Genomic DNA, 20,345 nt, shown 5'->3' with positions numbered 1-20,345 from the left:
CCAGGCTTCATGTAAACTACGGCAGATGATAATATGCTACTTCTCACCCCCTCTGTTAGTTGAAGGAGCAAATGATCAGAGCGAAAGCAAGCTAGGATTTAATTTCTTTGAGAGTGAAAATAAAACATGTTTAAATTACACATGGTATTTTTGAAGCTTTCTCTGTTGATAAGCAGAAACAGACTTGCTATGCATACTTTCTGATGAATCACGAACTAGCTATAGTGTTTCCCCAATAGGCTTTCCTGTTTTATTAAGCTTGCACGTGACCTCAGTACTTGTGTAAAGGGAGGTCTCAAGCTGAAGCAGCAGCATTACTTTATAATTAGTGTTTGTCATAGCCTGGAGTAGCTTTAGACAGCTGAGACTTAATTCTTAACATTTGTAGGAGAGTAGGGTAGGAAAGTGTCTCATGTTCCAGAAATCTCCACAACATATCTATCTTGGTGTCCCTGTTTGCATGCTTATTTCTAATCGGGGAATCTAGTTTCACAAACTAAATTAATCTTTTTCTCTTTCTAAAGCTGTTGATGAAGCTGTACGAATAATTACCGGAGGCCTACCTGAAATAGCTGTGGAAGGCAATGGACCTGTGGAAAATAACGCTATGCTCAATAAGGCTGTTAAGAGACCACATGAAGATTCTGACGACGATGAGGAGAAAGGATCTGTAGTTCCCCCTGTACACGACATTTACAGAGCACGACAGCAAAAGAGAATCCGGTGAAACAAGTTTGGAGTTCTACTGTGATAGACAAAGACTTGCATTGAGTCCGTCAGTCTCTTAAAAGTCAAGCATTTAAAAGGGACAGCTGCAAACAAACAAAAAAATCTTGAAAATGGTTTTGTTACTGTGGTGCCTCTTCTCCCATATGGTTCTTGATCCAAAAACAGCCAGAACAACCTTAGAATGTGCTCTGAACAAAGGTTTTCTAAACCAAGAGTGCAAAATGTCAAAACTGCATTTTGTCTTCAAGGGTGTTCACATCTACCACTTGAAATCTTGTGGGTTTTCAACAGTTTTATTTTAAAAACTGGATGGCTTATACTTGTGAAGCATTTTTAATTCACATTTTCTGGAAAACAGTTGTTCTCAGTTTGTTCATGTAGTGTCCTGCCTTATTGTTCGTTTTTATTTATGGCAGAATGTATGGAATCTGTTTTGTAGTTGAAAATGGAAAAAAACATTCCTTTAAAATAAAAGGATATCCATAACATCATGCCTCATTCTGGTTTTATTCAAAGACAACAAGTTACTTCTTAAATATTACTCAGCCACTTCAAAAGCGATGTTAATAAGACCATCACAGGAAATTGATCAGAGCATACATGTTAGAATTAGCTTTTTTTCCATTTTTTCTAGAGGATACAGCATACTTTTGCTTTTAATTCCATGACTGTTTAAAGAAGACAGCATTGTAAGACAAACTCGGTACATATTTCTAATGTGGATTGTCCAGGACTACTAGCTAACACAATCTGTTCCTGGATAACTGCATTGGTCTTCCACTTAATGTACAAAGCTCAATGTTAATATATTAGCTACATAGGTTAACCTGTTATTTTCAAAAAAGCTAACAAAAACACTACATGAACTTCTGAAGCAGTTTCTATGCATACTTTAGATTTTAACTTGCAATTGACTATTCAGAATTGCACTCTGGTAAGACCATAAGAACCCCCGTGGACTACAGGAAACTCAGGTACTCGGACAAGTTGAAAAACGTTCCCACCACCAGCAGTGCAGGTGACTGTAGGTCAGTGCTCCTGTCTACCAGACTGAAAGGTGAAACAGCATGTGTATAACCATATAAATGTTCACATGGAGGTAGGGTCTGGCCTTAGCAATCCTAGAATTTCTTTTTTGCTTTGCCACTTAATCGTATCTCCCTATTTCTTTTAAAGAGGATGTAGAGAAACTGTTTGTCACCTACGATCATTACAAAAACAACCTGGGAAAAATCACTAATGTGATTTGCGCTTGTGAGCATTTATTACAGTCCCTTTAGAGCTTTATTGTTGAAAGGCCTACAACACCCACCCACAGAGGCACTTGTTCCCACTGTGTGTGAGATGGGAGCCAGATGTAGGTACTGCACTTTTTTCTACATGAAGCCTTAGGATCAGACCCCTACTGCGAGGAGAGATGGGACTTGCTCTTATCGACCCTGCGAGCAATACGCACACACTAGTGGCAGCACAATCCATGCTTTGATGTCAGAGTAAGCAGGAGTTGGCCGTCATGGACATCTGGACCCTGAATTCCAGAACTGGGAGCAGCCATCTCCTAGATTAAGCAAGTACAATTTTATCTATTGCTAATGCAGTCCCATGCATTCTGGCATGTCACATACTTTTCAAAGCCTTTTCTAAGTATGTTGTTTCACCATGATGCTGTTCCTCACCCCATCCTTGAGATCATCCCCTGCAGCATCTAAATTTTTGTAGTATGCATAATTCACAGGGGCCTTTAAAGGCAGCTTCTAGGCAATACTAAAATATAAAATAACCACAGCAATTTATAACTTCTGCAACTCTCGTTTAACAAAAATGAAAACAGCTTTGGCTTGGTTATTTTTTTTTTTTTTTTTACATCTCTAGCAATAATGTTTCTGGTAGCTCTTTTGTTATGCAGACTACTGAATTAATTTTTTGGAGCTGCAGAGATATAGGCTGTATTTTGAAATGGATCCTGCACTAATAACAAAGTACAGTAAGCAGATGCAGCAATCTTGAAGACCTCTGTAGTATCCTTTGCTGATTCAAACGATAAAATAGACCATGCCAAAAACCTACTCAGAACTTTTTTTTCTGGCTAACCAACCTACTCATTTTTGAGTTATGAAAGAAAGATTCAAAGACAGACATCCATTTTACTGTCTGAGTACATTTAGCCAAGAGAAAAATCACTTGTCTGAGCTGGTGATCTTACAGGGTTTTGGTGGGTTTTTTTCCCCTTGGGAAAAAAAGTTTGTAATGTAGAGAATAAAAGGTCTTTCTTACCCCACCTTCCTCCAAACTCAAAGTTAGTGCAGCTATATCCACGCTGACATTTAAAGGAAAACTGGAAAGGGAAGCATCAACACCGATTCATAAATCAAGTGCTTCCTTCTAGAAGTTCTGTTATTTTGGCTGACTAGTTGATTAATAAAATGAACCTGGATGTCAGCAATCAAAGGGCCCTTTTATTTATTTATTTTACATAACTTGTTGGGGTTTTTTTTAAAAGACGACAACACATTCCATTTTGGATAGTCTAGTACTTGGGACACTTACTGTTTATAACTATGAACTTTGCTTTCATAAAATCATCAAATTTTGATTACTGTAATACAGCGTTGTGCTCAACTAGAGGAAAATTTCAAATGTACTTACTTACCTCCTAGCTGAGTTTGAAATTGCCACAAGGCTGTAAGATCATGGAGCTCTTCTGTGAACACTCATCTGTACAACATGTAGCTAATTAAATTCAAGACCTACAAATATTTTAAGTTTCAAGAACACCTCTACAAAATGAAAAAAATCTTCTACTGAAAATATTCCCTGTATATTCAAACTAACATTAAATCATTCCCTTCTCACAGTACATTAAAATCACTTATACTTCCAATAGTGCTCTGCACTTCCTGGATATTTTTGAAGACATGATGATTGAATATGCAACCATCTCCAGTTATAGTTTTAAAAAACAAGTAAAATTTTCAGCCTAAAGTTTCACACACTTTAAATCCACCTTCTGAAAATGACAAAGATTTACTTTAAAATTAGTATTTCACATAAAAAGGAGTAAACTACTAGCAAAAAAAAGGTAAGAAATGCCACTTTTATCAAAACATTTTAGCTCTGCCCTTCTGAAGTCTTTACAAGAGATAAATACAGCTGCAATCTATAAGATTGCCACCTTTGTAAGTACTGTACATAGCAGAGGACAGTTACCCAATAACCAGAAAATTTGCTAAAAAAATATGTTTTGTAAGGTCTGCAGGTAAACAGCAAAAAATGCTATTAAAAATGCAGTAAAATGCAGAAAAAACTAGTAGCCTACCATACTAACCATAATGTTACAATAAAGTGCTGTTTGGCTTTGTTTTTTGCCTGTTAAAGTTTCTCTTACCTAGAATTCTAGCTTTCTTCTTAAGTCTTTAAAGTAAGATTTTTTTAAAGCCAAATCACCCCTTCTGGGAAGGACCATTGCTAATCTGCTCTGGATTAATTAAACTAAATTCACAGTAAATTAGAGTAAAATGCCCTAAAATGAGCCACTTACTTACTTAAATACAAAGTTTGGTTCTTAAACTTGTCCTACCTAGCATCAGCTCAAAAATCTAAAAATTGCAGCCAGAAAACTACCAAGACATTCCCCCCCCCCAGGTTGCATACTTACATTAAAAATGCATATCTCTCTCATCATTTACTTCAGAACCCCTTTTGCATCTCATGTATTTTCCTCATCAATCATCACTAGCGAATTAAAAGGAACCAGTATTTACATGGAAAGCTGTTTTCCTAAACAAATATTGGTGCAATTTTTTAAAATAGCTGACAATACCGTATTGGTAGCATACAAACTGGTTTTATGATTCTTCTGACTTCCCTACAAGTTGGGATTCTTCCTTAGTCAGTATTTTGCCAAGGACTGCATCATAGTAAGGGCTGAAGACCATTTTGTTGTAGTTGACAAGACGAACATACTTGACAGCAATCTCTTCCAGCTCTCTTTGAATAGGGCCTAATCCTCCAGGAATAGCAGGTAATGATTTCTGGTGACTAGATGCAAGATAATTCTCCAGAAACTTTTCAATTCGAGAATCTGGAAAAATTGGACCAAGGGTTTTGGTTTGTTTTCAAAAGAGACAGTCAATTAGAAATAGTGTAATCTCATATAAAATACAGAAAGCCTGAACATAGTAAACAAGTAGCTGAAACATTAAATGACGTGCCATGCATGACGTGCCACCAACAGTTTTACAAAGGCAGGCGAGTGGCCACTTGAGAACGGAGCATTTTTGTCAAAGCATACCTATTAGCTTGCATATGGTGTTATCCGGACTGGCCACTGCTTGGATTTGTCCTTTAAGTCCAGTCTCTCTCTCAGCTGAGAGTGGTGTAAACCCATGCTGGGAAAGGCAGCTGTTAACTTCAGCACACACCTTCTCACCGATGGTAGCCAAAGATTCCTGCAGGTTAAAGGAGCTAGAGAACATGGAGTAGAGGATTACTTAGCTATATTAGTTATTCACTTTTTTCCCACCTTTTAAAAATAAACTGAGCGTTTAAAAATAATTAAAAATAAACTGGCCCAAACTGTGAGCATGGTTAGCTGCTTGCACTCTCATGTGCCAACCAGGCATCATGAAAAACATACTCTGAAAACAGGAGCACATACATACCGGAAAAGAACAGAGCAAGAGAAGACAGTTCTGTCTGAGTAAGCTGTATAAAAATTGTCAGCCTGGGCTCATAAAAAGCCCTCATCGCTTCCTCTACATATGCTGCAGTCCACAGCCAGAGGGAGGCTTAAACTGATTATAGACTGGGGTGAAAACAGAACTACACCTGCCTCTGTGTGACTAGGATTATTCAGTACTCACGGAAGATGCATTCCTGTCAGCAGCACCTTGACAATGGTTTTGATTTTCTCAGCAAATCCAGGCATATCCATGAGTGCCGAGCCTGCTGCACTGAACGTGACCAGAAGGACGGTCCCAGTCAAGAGGAGCTGCTCCAGCTCCAGCTGTATTTCCTGAAAGCGGGTCTGGTCCATTAGCACTGTCTGCAAAGAATGAGGAAACCAGCACAGAATCAAGTCAGAATACTGGGCTGTGAAGTGACATTGTGATGCCTACCTATTCACGGCAGTGAAGATAAGACAAAGACACAGAAAAGAGCAACACATGCTCAGCAGGCGAGTAACAGGAACAAAATGAAAAGAATTCACTCCTCTTTTCCAACTAAGTAAGTTTCAATACTGAAAAAGAAGTACCTATTAGAAGAGCCACAAGAGCTCTCAATCAAGAGATAAATGGTTTAGTACTGTACTTGCTGCAAAGCTACAAATCCAAACAGCTTCTGTTATATCACAGAAATAGAAAAGTAGAACAAGCACAGAAATCAATTTTTCTGTCAAATACCTACTTCTGGAAAAGGCCTGTTTACATGATCCCACTTTAGGAGCTTCAGATAGGCCTGATTTTGTACAGCAGTGGGGCACAAGGCGGAAGCTCCACCAGTGGCACCATCACCACTACAGTGGGGAGGCAACATTTTAGATGTCAGCTTTGCAAGATCATCTGCTGCTTCTTGCAACCACCTTGTGACAAGGTCTAAAGAATCTGGAAGAGCAGGGGAAAAAAAAAAAATCTTGTTAAGAAAATTCTTTTTCAAAGTTAGGTTTTTCCACCAATAATTTCCAAATAATCCCATTAGTTACTAATACCCGTGATATCAGTTATTGACATGCATTTCATTTATTGCATTAGGCAGAACATCTAAAATAAAATTAAAACCACACAGCTACAGGAAATTGGAGGTGAGATGAAGCTAGCTAATTATGCCCTACACTGTATCGAAATGGAACTAACTCCAGTGTACTAAGTGGAGAACTGTTGTTCCGGCAGATTTTTTCAAACCACAGTTTTGGGACACAAGCTGTCATTTACCATATGAATTCTAGAACTTACAAAAAAATCTGATTTCTTTTCATGATCTACAAGCAAAAACACGCAGTTTACTGGGAGGTCAGAGGGGAAGAAAGAAAGGAACAAAGTCATACTTGGCTGTTTCTCAAGAAACTCCTGAAACTTCTTTCTTTCATATTCAGCAGACTGCTGCATTAATTTTGGCCTAATACTACTGACAGCGAAGTTTGCCATATCCATTTTCATCAGGTCTAATACAGAGAAAATTGCTCTAAACAAACAAACAGAAAAAGTTATTCAAGGCTGCAGATGTTTAAGAGGTACTATTTACAAGATTTATTACAGATTGTCTAAAGAAAGAGCAAAAACATGCATGGGAAACATTAACAGGGTGCTTAACAACTTAAGAGTATGAGACAGAGAGAAAGCTTGAGCAAGCGTGTACATGCATGCATGTGCCTCTTCCAACTAGGAAATAAAACTTGCTGTCCTGTAAAAAAGCCTCCATGGAATTAACTTTACTAGCTCTGTAGATTATATTTCCCAGGATGTGCAATATCGTATGTTGAATACATAAAAAGACATGTGGATTTCCAAGCTTGCATACTATCTCTGTTGGCAGCCTATAAAGCCAGCCTCAGTGGGAAGTGAATAATCAGACCCAAGGGGAAAAAAAAGATAAGAACCCAAAGAAAACCACCTTAATTTCAAAGCAACCTAATTTCTGCTGGCAATATTTCTGCCAAGTCAATCCTGAACTCCTGGAAGCTTCTCAAATTAGAAAACAACAAGGTTAATGAAATTTCTTCTAACTATCGAGACCTTGAGCTGTTCAACTGAGAACATGGTGACAAAGCAGAAGCCTCTGTGCTCTCAGAGGCGGTATGTACACTCCCTTCAGAACTGAAAGGGTATTATACAGGGAGTGGGGTGGGGGGTAAAGAGAGCTCAAACTGGGGAGAAAGGAAGAACTGGTTGGAGAACAATAATACCTTCTTCCTGCTTGCTTTTTTCCCCCTTCTGCTGTCAATACTAAATTCCAATACAAACTGACCATTCACCTGCTATCTTAAGGCTTATATGCATTTGGCATTTAAGAAAATGTCCTTCAGTGACATGCAGGAGCCAGACAAATACTCCAGTTCACCAGAACAAAGAGGATCCTTGTTAAAGACTTCTGGAGCATCTCTCCCCTTCACACACACAACTATATCCCTTGCCCTATTACTTTCTTTTTTTCCTACAAAGATTTGCAGGTTGCCCTGTTGGAACACACCCACACACTAAAATTATTTAAGGGACTCTCAACATGACTAATAAATACCATTTCAGTACCTGAACAGAGGAACTATTTCATTAATATCTTTCAGTTTCTTAATTTCTTCATCTCGAGCTGGAGCACAGAGAGTCCCCATCATCCCAATAACAAATTCAACCAACTTAGAAATGTCAAGGGCCTCATTCTCTGCCTCCTGTTTTATCAAATCCAGATCAAGAACTTCCGTAATCTGGCTTCTCAGTCTAGTATGACCAGGCAACAAGAAAGACAGGAGATTCTGCAATGGAAAGTTTTTAACAGTGTATTAGTTCTACATATCAAAGACTCCAAGGATCAAAACAGTTATTGCACCACTTTTTATTTAAACTAATTGCCCTTTACAAGTGGAATCTCTTTTTTTTCTTTTTTTCTTTTTAAACAAAGTATTCACCAACTCCAAGTGTTTCACCTCATTCTGTATGATACTGAAGTTACTAAGTGGTAAATACTCTGTAGTACAGATAGTACTTAAAACTATTGTACTTGGTTTTGTCAGCCCAGTGTTGGGGCATCTCACTGATTCCGTAACTAACATCACTTTCATAACATGAAGGAAGCTTGGAATTATGAAACTAGTATTACTTACCTTTTATTCATCTTACATGGTTTGGCATTTGTTTTTACATTCAAATTTCTCCTCTGGGGTTATACAACTTATATATGTTCACAGACAATGATACAGTAATGAAAAAGAGCAAGAGAGTGCTTTATGAAAGGCCAAACTTCAACCACTTTTGTCCATTCATATCAATGCAGCTACACAAATTCAATAAGTTACCTTGCTATCACATCATCTTACCTCTTTAATTTCTCCCAATAGTTTAATTGCGTGGTCATATGTCGGTGGATCTTCCTTTAGCTGAGCTTCCAGACAATCCCAGAAAGCTTTATGCACAATATCTCTTACTTTTTTTTCTAAGCTGTGGGTAAATATGGCCAGTTATTATAAGGTGTGTCTGCACCACCCTGCATAGATAACCTGCAGCTCCTGAAGAACAGCATGTAATAATATGAATATAATGTAATAATGAATATATGACGATTAACAGAGAAGAGATCTGTCATTTTAAGTTACTCAGAAAAGCAAGAAAAACTGGACACAGGATTTGGAATGGCTTATATCCTAATAAAGGGTTACACACAAGCAAAGGCAGCTACAAATTAAAATCCTTGAAAGTATCTATCATATGCTACTTCTAAAGTAAACAACTGGAAGAAAAAAAAAAGAAATCACAAAAATTACAGCTTGTCTTCAAAAGACCAGTACTCATGTTCCTTTCAAAAGCTTCACTAAGGAAATGCAATTCTACTAAGTAAAATTCATTAAGTAAACCTAACAGAAATGAAGTAACTTCCCTGACACAAAACCTTCTGCATTTCAACGCATAAATATTGCAACTACTCTGAGATAAAGGCCCAGTTCAGTTTCTGTAAAAAAAATAAATGAATTAATGAATTCCACTGCTTCAGTACCAATTCCTAATTCAAAATACTGAAAGTTACTCCTCTTCAGCAGGCAGGCTCCGGTTCACACCAGGTTTAACTTCAACACCAAAGAAACAGGATGCTCACACGTACACGGGCGCACACAAAGAATGCCCACAGCAAACACCAGATTCCCAAGGCTCTGCCGCCATGTGCAGCTGAGGTTCAGGCAGTGCCCAGGGGCACTTATGCCCCGGGGCCCTCCAAGACTAGCCAATACCTGCTCTACTGACAGTGCATGCACCTGCAAATACAGTCACAGCTGCTTCTCTCCAACCACTTGTCTACATGTACATTCAAGCTGTGGGGCTCTCTAAGCTATACACACACACACACAAAACATTTAATCCAAGGAAGATTCCAGAGTCCCTCTTCAGGGAAAATCTGAAGGACTGCTCTTTCTTTTCTAGGTGGTAAACAGCTGTACACAAAACCCTCACAAAAGCCAAATACAGGGATCTTGTACTAAAGCAGGCCTGGGCCATCACAAAGCCCAGGCACTCCTGAGCAAGGTGACCTCTGCAGTACATCTGTTCCTGTGATCAGGTGAAGAGATGCAAATCAGCCCCTCTGGTGAACAACTACAGCCACTGCTTGGCATCAGTGAGCAAAAGCATCCAATTTTCCAAAGTACAGCATAGGTCCCCAGCTCTTTCCCTCCTTTTTCTTTTTTTTTTTTTAAAGGGGGTGGAGAAAGAAGAAAGGATGGAAAAAAGAAAACTTACTAACATCATTCTTCCCTGAAAAATGCCAAGATCAATTTCATGGCACTGAGGCATACCAGAAAAGTTATCCACTATCACTGCACATTTTCACGTGAGAAGTCCACGTGAAGGAACACAGAGCAGAAGCAGACACTGAATAGAACAGCACTCTCTTAACTGTGGGACTGTAGATGAAGCATTTATTCTCAGCCATCTGCCAAGCAGAAAACACCTGATGGAAGTTCCCCCAAAAGATGCTGGGACAGAGAAGATACCGTAGAATGGGGCGAATGAGCTTTGCGTGTCTCAGGCATACTTTCCAAATGCTTGCTTCAGAGGCAGCATTTGTGCAGTTCATGGGACCACACCTGAATTGCATGCGACCTGCAAGTAAGGCAACAAAGGAGGACTGGACCGCACTGCCTGGGTCTGTCTAACAGATAAGGCAGACACTGAAAGATGGTGCTGAGAAGACAAATCAATCATTGCTTGAGCTCTAAAGTATATGAGTCTTCACGGACAACAGAGATGTCTATTGTCATGTGCTAGCTCAGTTACATGTTGTTTGTCCTCAGCATTTAAGGAGGCCACAATTCCATTTCCTACCAACTCAGATGCTGAGACAAGTGAACCAAGTATAGCGAAGACCCTCATCTGCTCCATTCAACCCTTACTCAAAGGCAATTCCTGCTGGGACCATGAGGGTCAGTGTATTTAATAGCATGAGCACATTTTCTTTGGTTACTATTGTTTAGCAGTCCACAGCCATTAATAAACCACCACTGGTATAATACACTGGTGTCAGAGCTGGAAAGACAGGAATAGTCCAGGTGAGAACGGAAGATGAGACTGTTCCCATTACTGCCTTCTCAGTCAGGGACGATTCCAGTTCCAAGCAACATCCTCTCATTACTAACGCTAATGGGAACCACCGTAACCTTGTTTTGGTGATGGGCATTGGACCTTCTGTCTCAGTATGACCACTTTCTACAGAGGACAACCAATGCCAGTCTTCTAAGAGTCATCCATAGCACATTCTCCTGCAGCACCCATGAAGGTAATGCGCTCTGGGGTCTCTCAAAAGTAGACACCTACAGACAACACTGGTTCCAATGTGGACCAAGTTTCTTCCATGAAGTATGCACTCAATTTTCACAAATTAACCCAGGAAACACACTGCCAGCCACATCTCTCTGTGTGTGAAAGAAAAAGGAACAGCAGATGAAGAATCTGTCGATAGGACTGGGTCAGCTACATGGGCCAATACGCGACCAGACATCAGAACTGGGTCAGCTACACTGGCCAATACGTGACCAGACATCACAGCCTCTTCTGTTCTCCCTCTCCCCTCTCAGCAGGGGATAGAATTACTGTAGGTCAGAAAGAGAAGGAAAGACTTCAAACTTAAAAGGAGAAAGGACTAACTTAATAAAACACAGGAATCTCTTCCCAAAAAAATCCCTGGAGAAACAGATGTTAAGCTCAGAAAAAGCTAAAATGACCAGTTTCACCTTACTCCCACAGGCAGTGAAAGCTTAAAAGATGCTAAGAGCACTACCTGCATCTGCAGCTAGACTTGGGTATTCAGAAGACTGCAGTCTCAGGCTCCTGGGACAAGGGGACGCTGACAGAAACCACACCACACTGGGATCCGCACCACATGTGCCCAAACAATTATTCCAAGAGGTTCAACTTTCATGCACATACATTTCTGAGGAAGCAGAACTGCATGCTTACATTCTTCTTCTTATGCTCTTTCCTATCTCATGTCAGACACTGCCAGACAAGATACTAGCCAGAGCCTTTATCTGATCCACTAGAGCTGTTCTGCAGTTCTACAAATGCAAATCTAATTTATGTATCTGTTTGGTAACAATCTTACCTGTGTTCTGGTAATTCAGCTGGTTTTATCTGGAAGTCTCCATTAACAACAATTTCATGTGCTAATGCCATGTTGGTTACTCCCTTAGCTGTTTCCATGAGCTCTTCTATTGACACAGGCCGGGGAGGACTAGCTGCAACATAAATTAAACTGTCAGACAGTTACCTATAAAAGTCTGTGGAAAAAAGTCTGACAATACTTTTGGACCCTTTCCACCATCTTGACAGTGCAAAGGGCCAAAAGACAGTATCATCTGAAGATTCTTCTCCTTTCCTTCCCTTCCTCTTCCCAGCTGGCAGATGACACAGGTTTGGAGTATTACAGGAAACAAAGGAGTGAACCCAAGTTGATATTCTGGGCTCAGTATGTCAATTGCTTCCAAGTTCCATCAAGTTATTTTAAAAAACAAAAACAAACCTCACACCTAAAACCCCACTTCTTTAGGATTGATTAGTATCATCTTTCTCCATACTGTAGGAAGAAATCATTAAAAATACTAGTATTTTCACTGCACTATTTCCCGAATTATTGTGCAGATGTTGCCATTTCAATTTTATATTTTTCAAGGAACTGACTTCATCTCTAAAGCAGTCGGCAAACAAACCACCATTAACGTTAAGCAATAACGTACTAGCAACTAATTATTCTCACTACTTCCAGTGCAACTGGCACTTCTCCAAACTCTTTTTCCCCAGAGGCCATCATCCAAGTGACAAAGGACGTCAAGACCTAGTCCCAGCACCAATGCCTAAGACTTCTTCCTCTGGCAGGCATTTGGGACTGACAAGGATGAACAAGCAGCTTCTCACTGGGCCCTGGGGCATAAAAGCGAGTAGGAGGAAGAGCCAACCCTGAAAAAACAGGCCAGTTTTCATTAGGCAGGAGACAAAGGTAGTGACTGACTGTAGAAATCTAGAAGGTAGAAGAGGGACAGGGACAGTTTCAGAAAACTTAATTTGCTTCCTGGATGCAGTGGGAATTACAGCTTCTAATTGTTCTGGACTACATAACATCCTCCTGGGACATTACTGGCATTGCTGTAGTGCAGGAAGTGTCACAGCCCTAAAAACAAGTCAACATAAAGGCAGAGAAGGTGCCAAGGGTATAGGCCATGCTGGTTAGGGGAGTAATCCCATCCCCACTGAAGCCAACTGAAACCTGTTGCCACTGATTCTTTGTGGTAAAGATTCCTCCTAGCTGTGCTAGCATCAGGGAAAGCAGTGCACATGGGTGCCCTGCAATGCCTTGCCAAAAGTTAGGAGAAGAACCACAGCTCTTCCCTGGACCAGGTATTTGAGAAAAAGGAGAAGGCTAGATCATTAGTGTCCTCAGGTGAGACAGACAAGAATAGCAAGGTTCATCTCGGCTCCCCCAGAAAACATCTAGCAGGGCAGAAGTGGGGAAAAGAGCCACAACAGAATTGCCCTAATAGATCGATTCCTCTCTGTAGTTCATTCACTTCAGCTACAATCCGGGCATGGGAGTGACATACTAATTCTCAAAATGAAAGAAACCAACCAGGGATCCTCATAGGCTGGGTTCACTGAGATATGTTTTAGGCAAACTATCATGTCTGCCTCATTTGATAATCCAGTTTGATTGGACTTAAGCCAGTAACATAGAAAAGGTCCTTTAAAAGTAACTGTCCATCACTTGTCTGCCATTCAAAGCTGTTCCAAGTATATGCAGCATGGTTCCGATGTGCTAATTTTTCATTAATATCTTGCTCTTTTTGTGCAGCGCTCTTAAACCCTTATTCGCCTTCTGCTTGGAGCTTAATCTTGTGCAGTGACTCTGGGAACACAGCAAGGATTGATATTCTGAGAAGAACTAGCAGGACAACAAAGTTCACAGCTGAATGAGAGTGCTCTTGTCTGACTGCCAAATGACTTCACTCCAGCAGTGGATGCACTAAAAGCTAAGACTCTTTCATTTACCAAAGAATGCTCTTAAATCGTGTTACTTCATTCTCATATTATATCTGCTCCCTTACGAGAGGGGAGGACTTGAGACCAATGACTTCTTTGTGGTACAATGCAGTGCAAGACTGTGCTATGCATTTTACTTTCACGTGTTCATAGCCTCTCTCCATACAGACACCACGTTTCCTATCAAGCAACCAGCAAGATGCAAGAACATAAACTCCCTCAGAACATCTCCTCTGTGTAACGTGACACTAAACACAACACTAAACCTCAAGTAATAATGAACACTATTAAAAAATAAAAAGAATGCAACAAATAAAATGTTACATATGCTGAGACACTCTCTAAAGAAATTTGGAACTAGTTATCTGAGCAATTCCGCCTCTTTGAATTGAATCCCTGGGACCAGAAAACTTCCCCTTGGTTTTATCTATAGATTTGCCAGAAATAATTGGTAGCCATATTGCATCCAGCTTCTCATGTTAAAAGCAGAATGACAAAGAAAAATATGCCCTAGGAATAAACTTAAAATATGCAGTCCTGCTTGACACTAGAAGTAGTATTAGGATTAAATACACAACTTTCCATCTGTATTGGGAGGGGGGTGACAGGACATTACTTTGTTGATAACAGCTTTCCTTGCCCTACAGTAGAAACAGAGGCTGCAACAATCCAGAAGGTTCAGCTGATAATGCAAACAGCAGCAACAGTTTAGCTAGAATATACTGGAGCAGTGCTTATCCTTCCCGTGAGTGCAGACACGCAAAGGTACCTAAGATATGTGTGGCTCAGAGCAACATGGTTATTGTGAACAATTAAGTACTAAAACAAAATGGGGAGAAAGGTGTTACAAACAGTTTCAGAGCAAGTGATCAGGAGTCACACAATATTTAATTGTAAAACAAACTTGCACAGAATGCTATAAAATGCCATGATTGTCTCCACCAAAAAAATTATAGAATTTACTTTTTTTTTTTTTAATAAAGCAGTTTTGCTTACACTTTGGTGTATCATCTCTGTGTGACCCTGGAGCACTCTGTCGTATTCTTTTTCTAATAAACTGATCCGGGTTTTCCAAACTCTCCTCTTGACCATCCTCTAAACCACTCAACTTTTCTTCACTTGAATGTGGCTTGTCAGGATTCTGAGACATTTTCAGCTGGTTCTCTTCAGAAAAAAAAAAAAAAGATGAAAAAGGGAATGAATAAGCGTTTTCTTACATGGCTGAATGGGAAAACATCACCAGGAGTTCTCCTGATTAAGAAAAAGTAAGAATAAAAGGAATCTTATGAGGAATTATAGGATGTCATTCCCATAATGGTAGGGGACCTGGACTCAATGACTCACTTCCCATCTTACACAAAATGGGATGCTTTCAACACAGCTACTGTTTACTTAATCTGCATTCCTAGTAAGTTCTCAAAAATCTGAAACTGTTCCCTCGCCATAATGCATACAGATGAGAAAGAAAATTAAATATATTTTTCTTTCTTAGCATTACTTATGAGAGCAGTGAAAAACACCTTCAGAATAGTACTACAAACCTGTTTTACAAAAAGATTATGCCAAATGAGACATTTCCCCACTACATAATGATAAAGCTTTCTGAACATAATGTGTTCCTGAACTATGATCTGCCCCAACTACTGAGAACTTAAAAGTTTTCACTCTGAGCCATCCAAATGCATTAAGAAGCAAGAAAAGGGCTAGAGATAAATTAATAGAAAATTCTACTCCCATATTTTCATTCCATGCAAGAGTCATGATTTATGCATAAAATATCAGGATTATTTTAAAACCATTAAGACAGTAAAGAACATAGTTATAGTCTTGAAAATATTAGTTTAATAAACATTTGATATTAAATAATATTTATATTACATCACAGATACCTGCAGTGTACCCAAAGTTAAACTGAAGAAATGACCATTAGAAAAGCATGTCTCACCATTCAGTATCTTCACTTATTTCATATTCAGATTTCCCTCTGAAGAACGTAATTTGCACATCTTACCATTGAAAACTCTCTATCATACAGGAAGCTACTGTTCAGACTTCAATTTTACAGAGATCTATTAGAGAGCATATGATGTCTCTAACTCAATTAAATAACCTGGATGTTCTGTGAAGTGGGAAGTCAGGAAGAGGCTGCCTTACAAAAAAAAAAAAAAGCTCCTGGAAAAACAACAACTTCCTCTTTCACCTAGTATCCCACCATCCCCACTTTCAAAATTTGAAATAAACAAGCTCTCAGCAAGAGATATAGCCTCCAGAGGCTCCTCACAGCTACTAGGAAAAAATACTTGCAGCGTCAAAGACTACCTACACTGAAGAGGATGCAGCATAAGCAAGCAACAGTGTAGAAATACAAAATGCAGCACTGAGATTTTTTTATTTTCATACAGCAGCTGTAATAACTAACCCTACTCCATCAGTGCTTAAACTGATTGCGCCAACGTGATTCTACAGGACAGCTGGAAAGCTCAGTGCATGTAAGGAATGGTTTTGTTCTACAGCAATGACTCAGGATCATCGTCTTGCTAGATGCATGAGATACACAACAACACGCAACACTTGTCCACAGCACTGTGTGATTTCTATTTTAGAAAATAAAACAAAGTATAAAAAGCATGGGATAAATTACATAGGAAAACTAACACATTGCTACAGGTATTGTTAGACCCATATATTAGCCCCCACCTCTAGCTGGAACAGAGTCACTGATGTGCCTGCCCCAAACACTTGATCATCTCCCCGCCTTCACACACACAGACAATCCCAGCTGGGACGAGAAAGTGGTAGGCTGTGCAGAGCTGCAGTCATGTTGCCACCCTTTTAACTAAGGCAGAGATAGCCTCCAGCTAGGTGTAACACCAGGCATCCAAACCCGCATGCAAGCGTGAAACCAGTGGGAAACCACTGGTGGGAAACCAGTGACGTGCTCCAAGAGGAGTGGATCTCCGGTCTAGTGGACAAAAGGTCTGTTACTGCAAACACTCTAGCAGCAAGAGGACGAGTAGCTCTGTTAATAAAGAAGCAGTTAATAGAGAAGATCACAGCAACAGCTGCAACAGAAATTATAAGATAGGACTGGTTAAACAGAGAAGGGAAACGTGTTGTTGAATTTGGCTAGAATAAAAGCGTTATCATAAAGGCTTCCACATTCATTCAACCAGACTAGACGGTTGTTCTTCCTACTCATTCTCTTCCACAAAGCATCCTCCTGAGGTCAAATCTGAAGCACAAAGATGACTCAACTAAGACCCACTTAGGCCTTTAATGCACATAACACTTCATAGTGCCTTGCAATCTCTCACTGCACTTTATCCTCACTACCCTTAGAAAAGTAGAAAAATATTACAATATATCTTACTTACAGAGAGGAAACTGAGGTGTGAGTTAAGTTGCTTGAGGACTTACAGAAGACAAATGACAGGGCCAAGACAATAATCAGTCTCATGATTACTAACCCCAGCTTTGCCCACCAGGCCATCACTCCTACCACGCAGACTACATCCTAAAGTATTGCTTTCCATAAAATGGCAGATCAAGAGCTACAGTCTCAAAATGAACAATTTCATTTAAATACCATTTGTTAACAAAAAGTCCTATTTCAGCTGTGGAAAGTGGATACAAGAACTCCTGCGCCATTCTACCAAATGACTGTTCAGCAGATGAGGTAAACAGGCACACTTGTTGGTTTAGTTGTTTAGTTTGCAGTAGCCTACCCTTTTCTGCTGGATTACTGCTATTATTTGCCAGAACACATCTAGAAAAAATCCTATTTCCACCGGGTAAATAAGCTTGACAATACCTCTTCCAAAAGCGTGATCATAATCTTTCCTTTCACAGAAACAATTCTGACTCTCAATAGAACAAAGTCTACTTCTTGGCACTTTCCTTCAATTTATTTTTAATAAAAACAAAAGCGCAAGAGAAAACCCAACAAATTAAAATTTAAACAAAATATTTTCCACAGGTTCTTTTCATCAAAGGTCCTCAAATCATCTGATGCACACCAGCATTAAATAAACTTCATTGTGCTTCTATGGAGTACACACAAGACTGAAGCAGTCCCTCCTAACGTCAAGCACGGCCCCACTGCTCTGTACGAAATAAGACTCGACAATTCCCCTTACCTGCAGGCCAAACACACAAGCCCTGAAGGCTACCTTTCTTCAAGCTCCGTTCCATTGCTGAACTCTCTCCTCTTCCCTCTGTTCCCCTGCCACATCAAAACCTGCTTTCCCTTGTAATCCACTAAAGGGCAAGCTACACCTCAGCTCTGCATGGTGAAGCTACAGCCTGTCCTCTGTCCCTCTTGCAAATTAAAAGGCATGCTTGTGAACTTCTACGATTATCCCTGTCTGCAACCTGTTCTGTGTAAGGCCCTGAAAGTCCCGGTCCATCAGCAGGGCCTACCAAAAGAGAGCTAACAAGGTATCCAAACAAAAATACCATACCACGTAGCAGCAACGTTACTATTCCACCCCCTCGCTCCCCAGTACTGGGCACCAATTTTCCTGCAATGCTTTCACATGGGTTCAGAAGTTTCAGGGCGCTTTCCCAGACGGGGTGGTGGCAGCAGCTCCAGGCCCAGATGCCACAGAGACTCATAAATGGGCCACACGGAAAACGAGCCCCTGCAGCGCAGCCGGGGGGCTGTTTTTCCAGACGCCAAACGGGCAAGGCACGGAGAGAAAAAGGGATGTAACAGCCTCCTTCGGCCAGCACTGAATCCCAGCCGCCTTCCACGGCAAACAGGTCGCGGAGGCAGGGCGGCCGGGGCCCGGGCCCGGGCCCGCAGGCAGCCCCCGCCGGCCCGAGAGCCCCCCGCCCGGAGCCGCGCCGGCGCCCGCTCCCAGCCCTGCCGAGCCCGGGGCCCTCCCCGCCGCCCCAGGCCCGCGGAGGCCCGGCGGCCTCCCAGCCCCGCACCTCCCCGCCGCCGCCTTACCGCCGCTCGGAGAAGGAGCCGCGGCCACCGGCTCTAACGGGGCGGGCGCCCAGCCCCGGCTCCCTCCTGCCGGCCGGCGGTGCGAGGCTGGGCCGGAGGCGCAGCCCCAGCGCAGGGGCGGGCCGCAGCGGCTGCCAAGCGGCGCGGGAGCGGCTCCCCACGGCCCGGCCCGCCCCGCGCTGGGCCCCACCGCCCCTCCGCGCCGGGGCGGGGCGAGGCGAGGAGCCCCGCCGCCGCTCTCTGCATTTATTGGGGGTTTTCCCCCCAAAGCGGGCCTAGAGGGGCGGGGACGGGGCACCGCTCTCCTCTGCACCAAGGGTGTAAGAATGACCCTCAATATTATGGCTCACCGCTACTTTTTTGGGGGGGAGTAGGGGGTTTGCCTACACGTAACTAAGCAAGGAGCAGCTCCCTACAGCACTCACGGCTGGGCCAGAGCAAGAGCTGCACCCCACTAGCCCCCACCTGGACCCTAACACAGACGGATAGGTCTATCCCACTGTGCTTATTTACATTAAATCCACCCAGCAAGGGAAGGCACTGTCCTAGGGCAGGAGCAACCAGGGAAAGAAGCCACGGCTTTTCAGTGCTGTCCTGCAGGGATAGATTGACTTACAGGCACCTTATCCAGCTCACCCTGTGACCATCAGTCTCTTCAGTCAAATCTTAGGTAGCGTTAGATGAGCTGTATCATACCCACGTAGAGGAAAGGCCGCGCTGGCCCTGCCTTGTACCCACCAGTGAACTCTCCCACACATGTCTCCTGCCTGGTTCTTCTCTGCAAACTGCTTTTCGCTAGCCTGCAAGGAAGCTTGGCACCAGAGCCAACTCAGTGACTCACACAGTGCAGCAATATCTGTAATTCAGAACTCATACTCCAGCAGGCAATGCCCATAGGCAGGAACCATTTTCAAGATAGAAATCTCATCCTCTTAACAGTGATGTCAGCCCAGGCAGCACATAGAACCAGGAGTTAGAAAGGGAATATAGTCCTGCTGAAGCAGCAACCGCTGCAACACCACGAGTAACTTAAGAAAAATATGACCAGAAATTTTAAGAAGAAACTGCCTTTCCACCCCCACATTTTAAAGCATGGGTTAAGCTGCTTTTTCTGAGAAGGTGCATTTATAATCAAAAGCTTCCAGTTAAAACTAAGAACTACAAAAAAATAACTACTAAAAAGGGTTACACTTCCCCCATGCTATTAGTTTTCAAGAACTGAATATCTTTTAGAAGTCCTTTCTAACAGACTAGAATCAGGCTCTTATGTCTGTCTTCCATCCCCCATCAGAACACAGCACTACATTGTCTTATTGCACACCAAGTCGTCATCTCGCTTGCAGATAAAGCGCTCTGGAGAAGCAATAACCAGTGGCAACAGGCACCACCATGACTGAAGAGTTACTTAGTGATACATTCCAGAGTAGTATCTCAAATAG

The 20,345-nt window shown here is 41.5% G+C and overlaps 2 protein-coding genes across 4 annotated transcripts in view; one reads left to right on the top strand and one right to left on the bottom strand.

Moving 5' to 3' along the window:
* CSTF3 (cleavage stimulation factor subunit 3) overlaps window positions 1-1,220 on the top strand; it is a 53,775-nt gene extending 52,555 nt beyond the window's left edge. For all 3 annotated transcript variants that reach the window (XM_072863608.1, XM_072863606.1, XM_072863607.1), the window contains one exon: window positions 525-1,220. In XM_072863608.1, the coding sequence (XP_072719709.1) occupies window positions 525-727 (203 nt within the window). In that variant the 3' untranslated portion in view covers window positions 728-1,220. The remainder of the gene's footprint in view (window positions 1-524) is intronic.
* Window positions 1,205-19,069, bottom strand: TCP11L1 (t-complex 11 like 1). Its single transcript, XM_072863611.1, has 10 exons — window positions 18,907-19,069; window positions 14,952-15,119; window positions 12,028-12,160; window positions 8,756-8,876; window positions 7,974-8,194; window positions 6,773-6,909; window positions 6,136-6,332; window positions 5,592-5,773; window positions 5,021-5,193; window positions 1,205-4,810 (listed from the first exon to the last, which is right to left on the bottom strand). Exons 2-10 carry the CDS (start codon window positions 15,103-15,105, stop codon window positions 4,575-4,577), a joined length of 1,554 nt encoding a protein of 517 aa, XP_072719712.1. The 5' UTR covers window positions 15,106-15,119; window positions 18,907-19,069; the 3' UTR covers window positions 1,205-4,574.
* Window positions 19,070-20,345: the final 1,276 nt, after the last annotated feature.

The sequence above is a fragment of the Ciconia boyciana genome, chromosome 6, assembly GCF_034638445.1.
Source record: "Ciconia boyciana chromosome 6, ASM3463844v1, whole genome shotgun sequence".
Classification (NCBI taxonomy): Eukaryota; Metazoa; Chordata; class Aves; order Ciconiiformes; family Ciconiidae; genus Ciconia; species Ciconia boyciana.
Note: the sequence above shows the minus strand (reverse complement) of the source record. Positions and strands in the feature narration are given on the sequence as shown.

Coding starts and splice junctions, on each gene's coding strand:
- TCP11L1 (XM_072863611.1), bottom strand. CDS start 15,105: ATGTCTCAGAATCCTGACAAGCCACATTCAAGTGAAGAAAAGTTGAGT. Junction 6,333..6,772: donor GTTTCTTGAGAAACAGCCAA/GTATGACTTTGT, acceptor CTGCTCTTCCAG/ATTCTTTAGACCTTGTCACA. Junction 5,774..6,135: donor TAAACAGGCCTTTTCCAGAA/GTAGGTATTTGA, acceptor CATTCTTTGCAG/ACAGTGCTAATGGACCAGAC.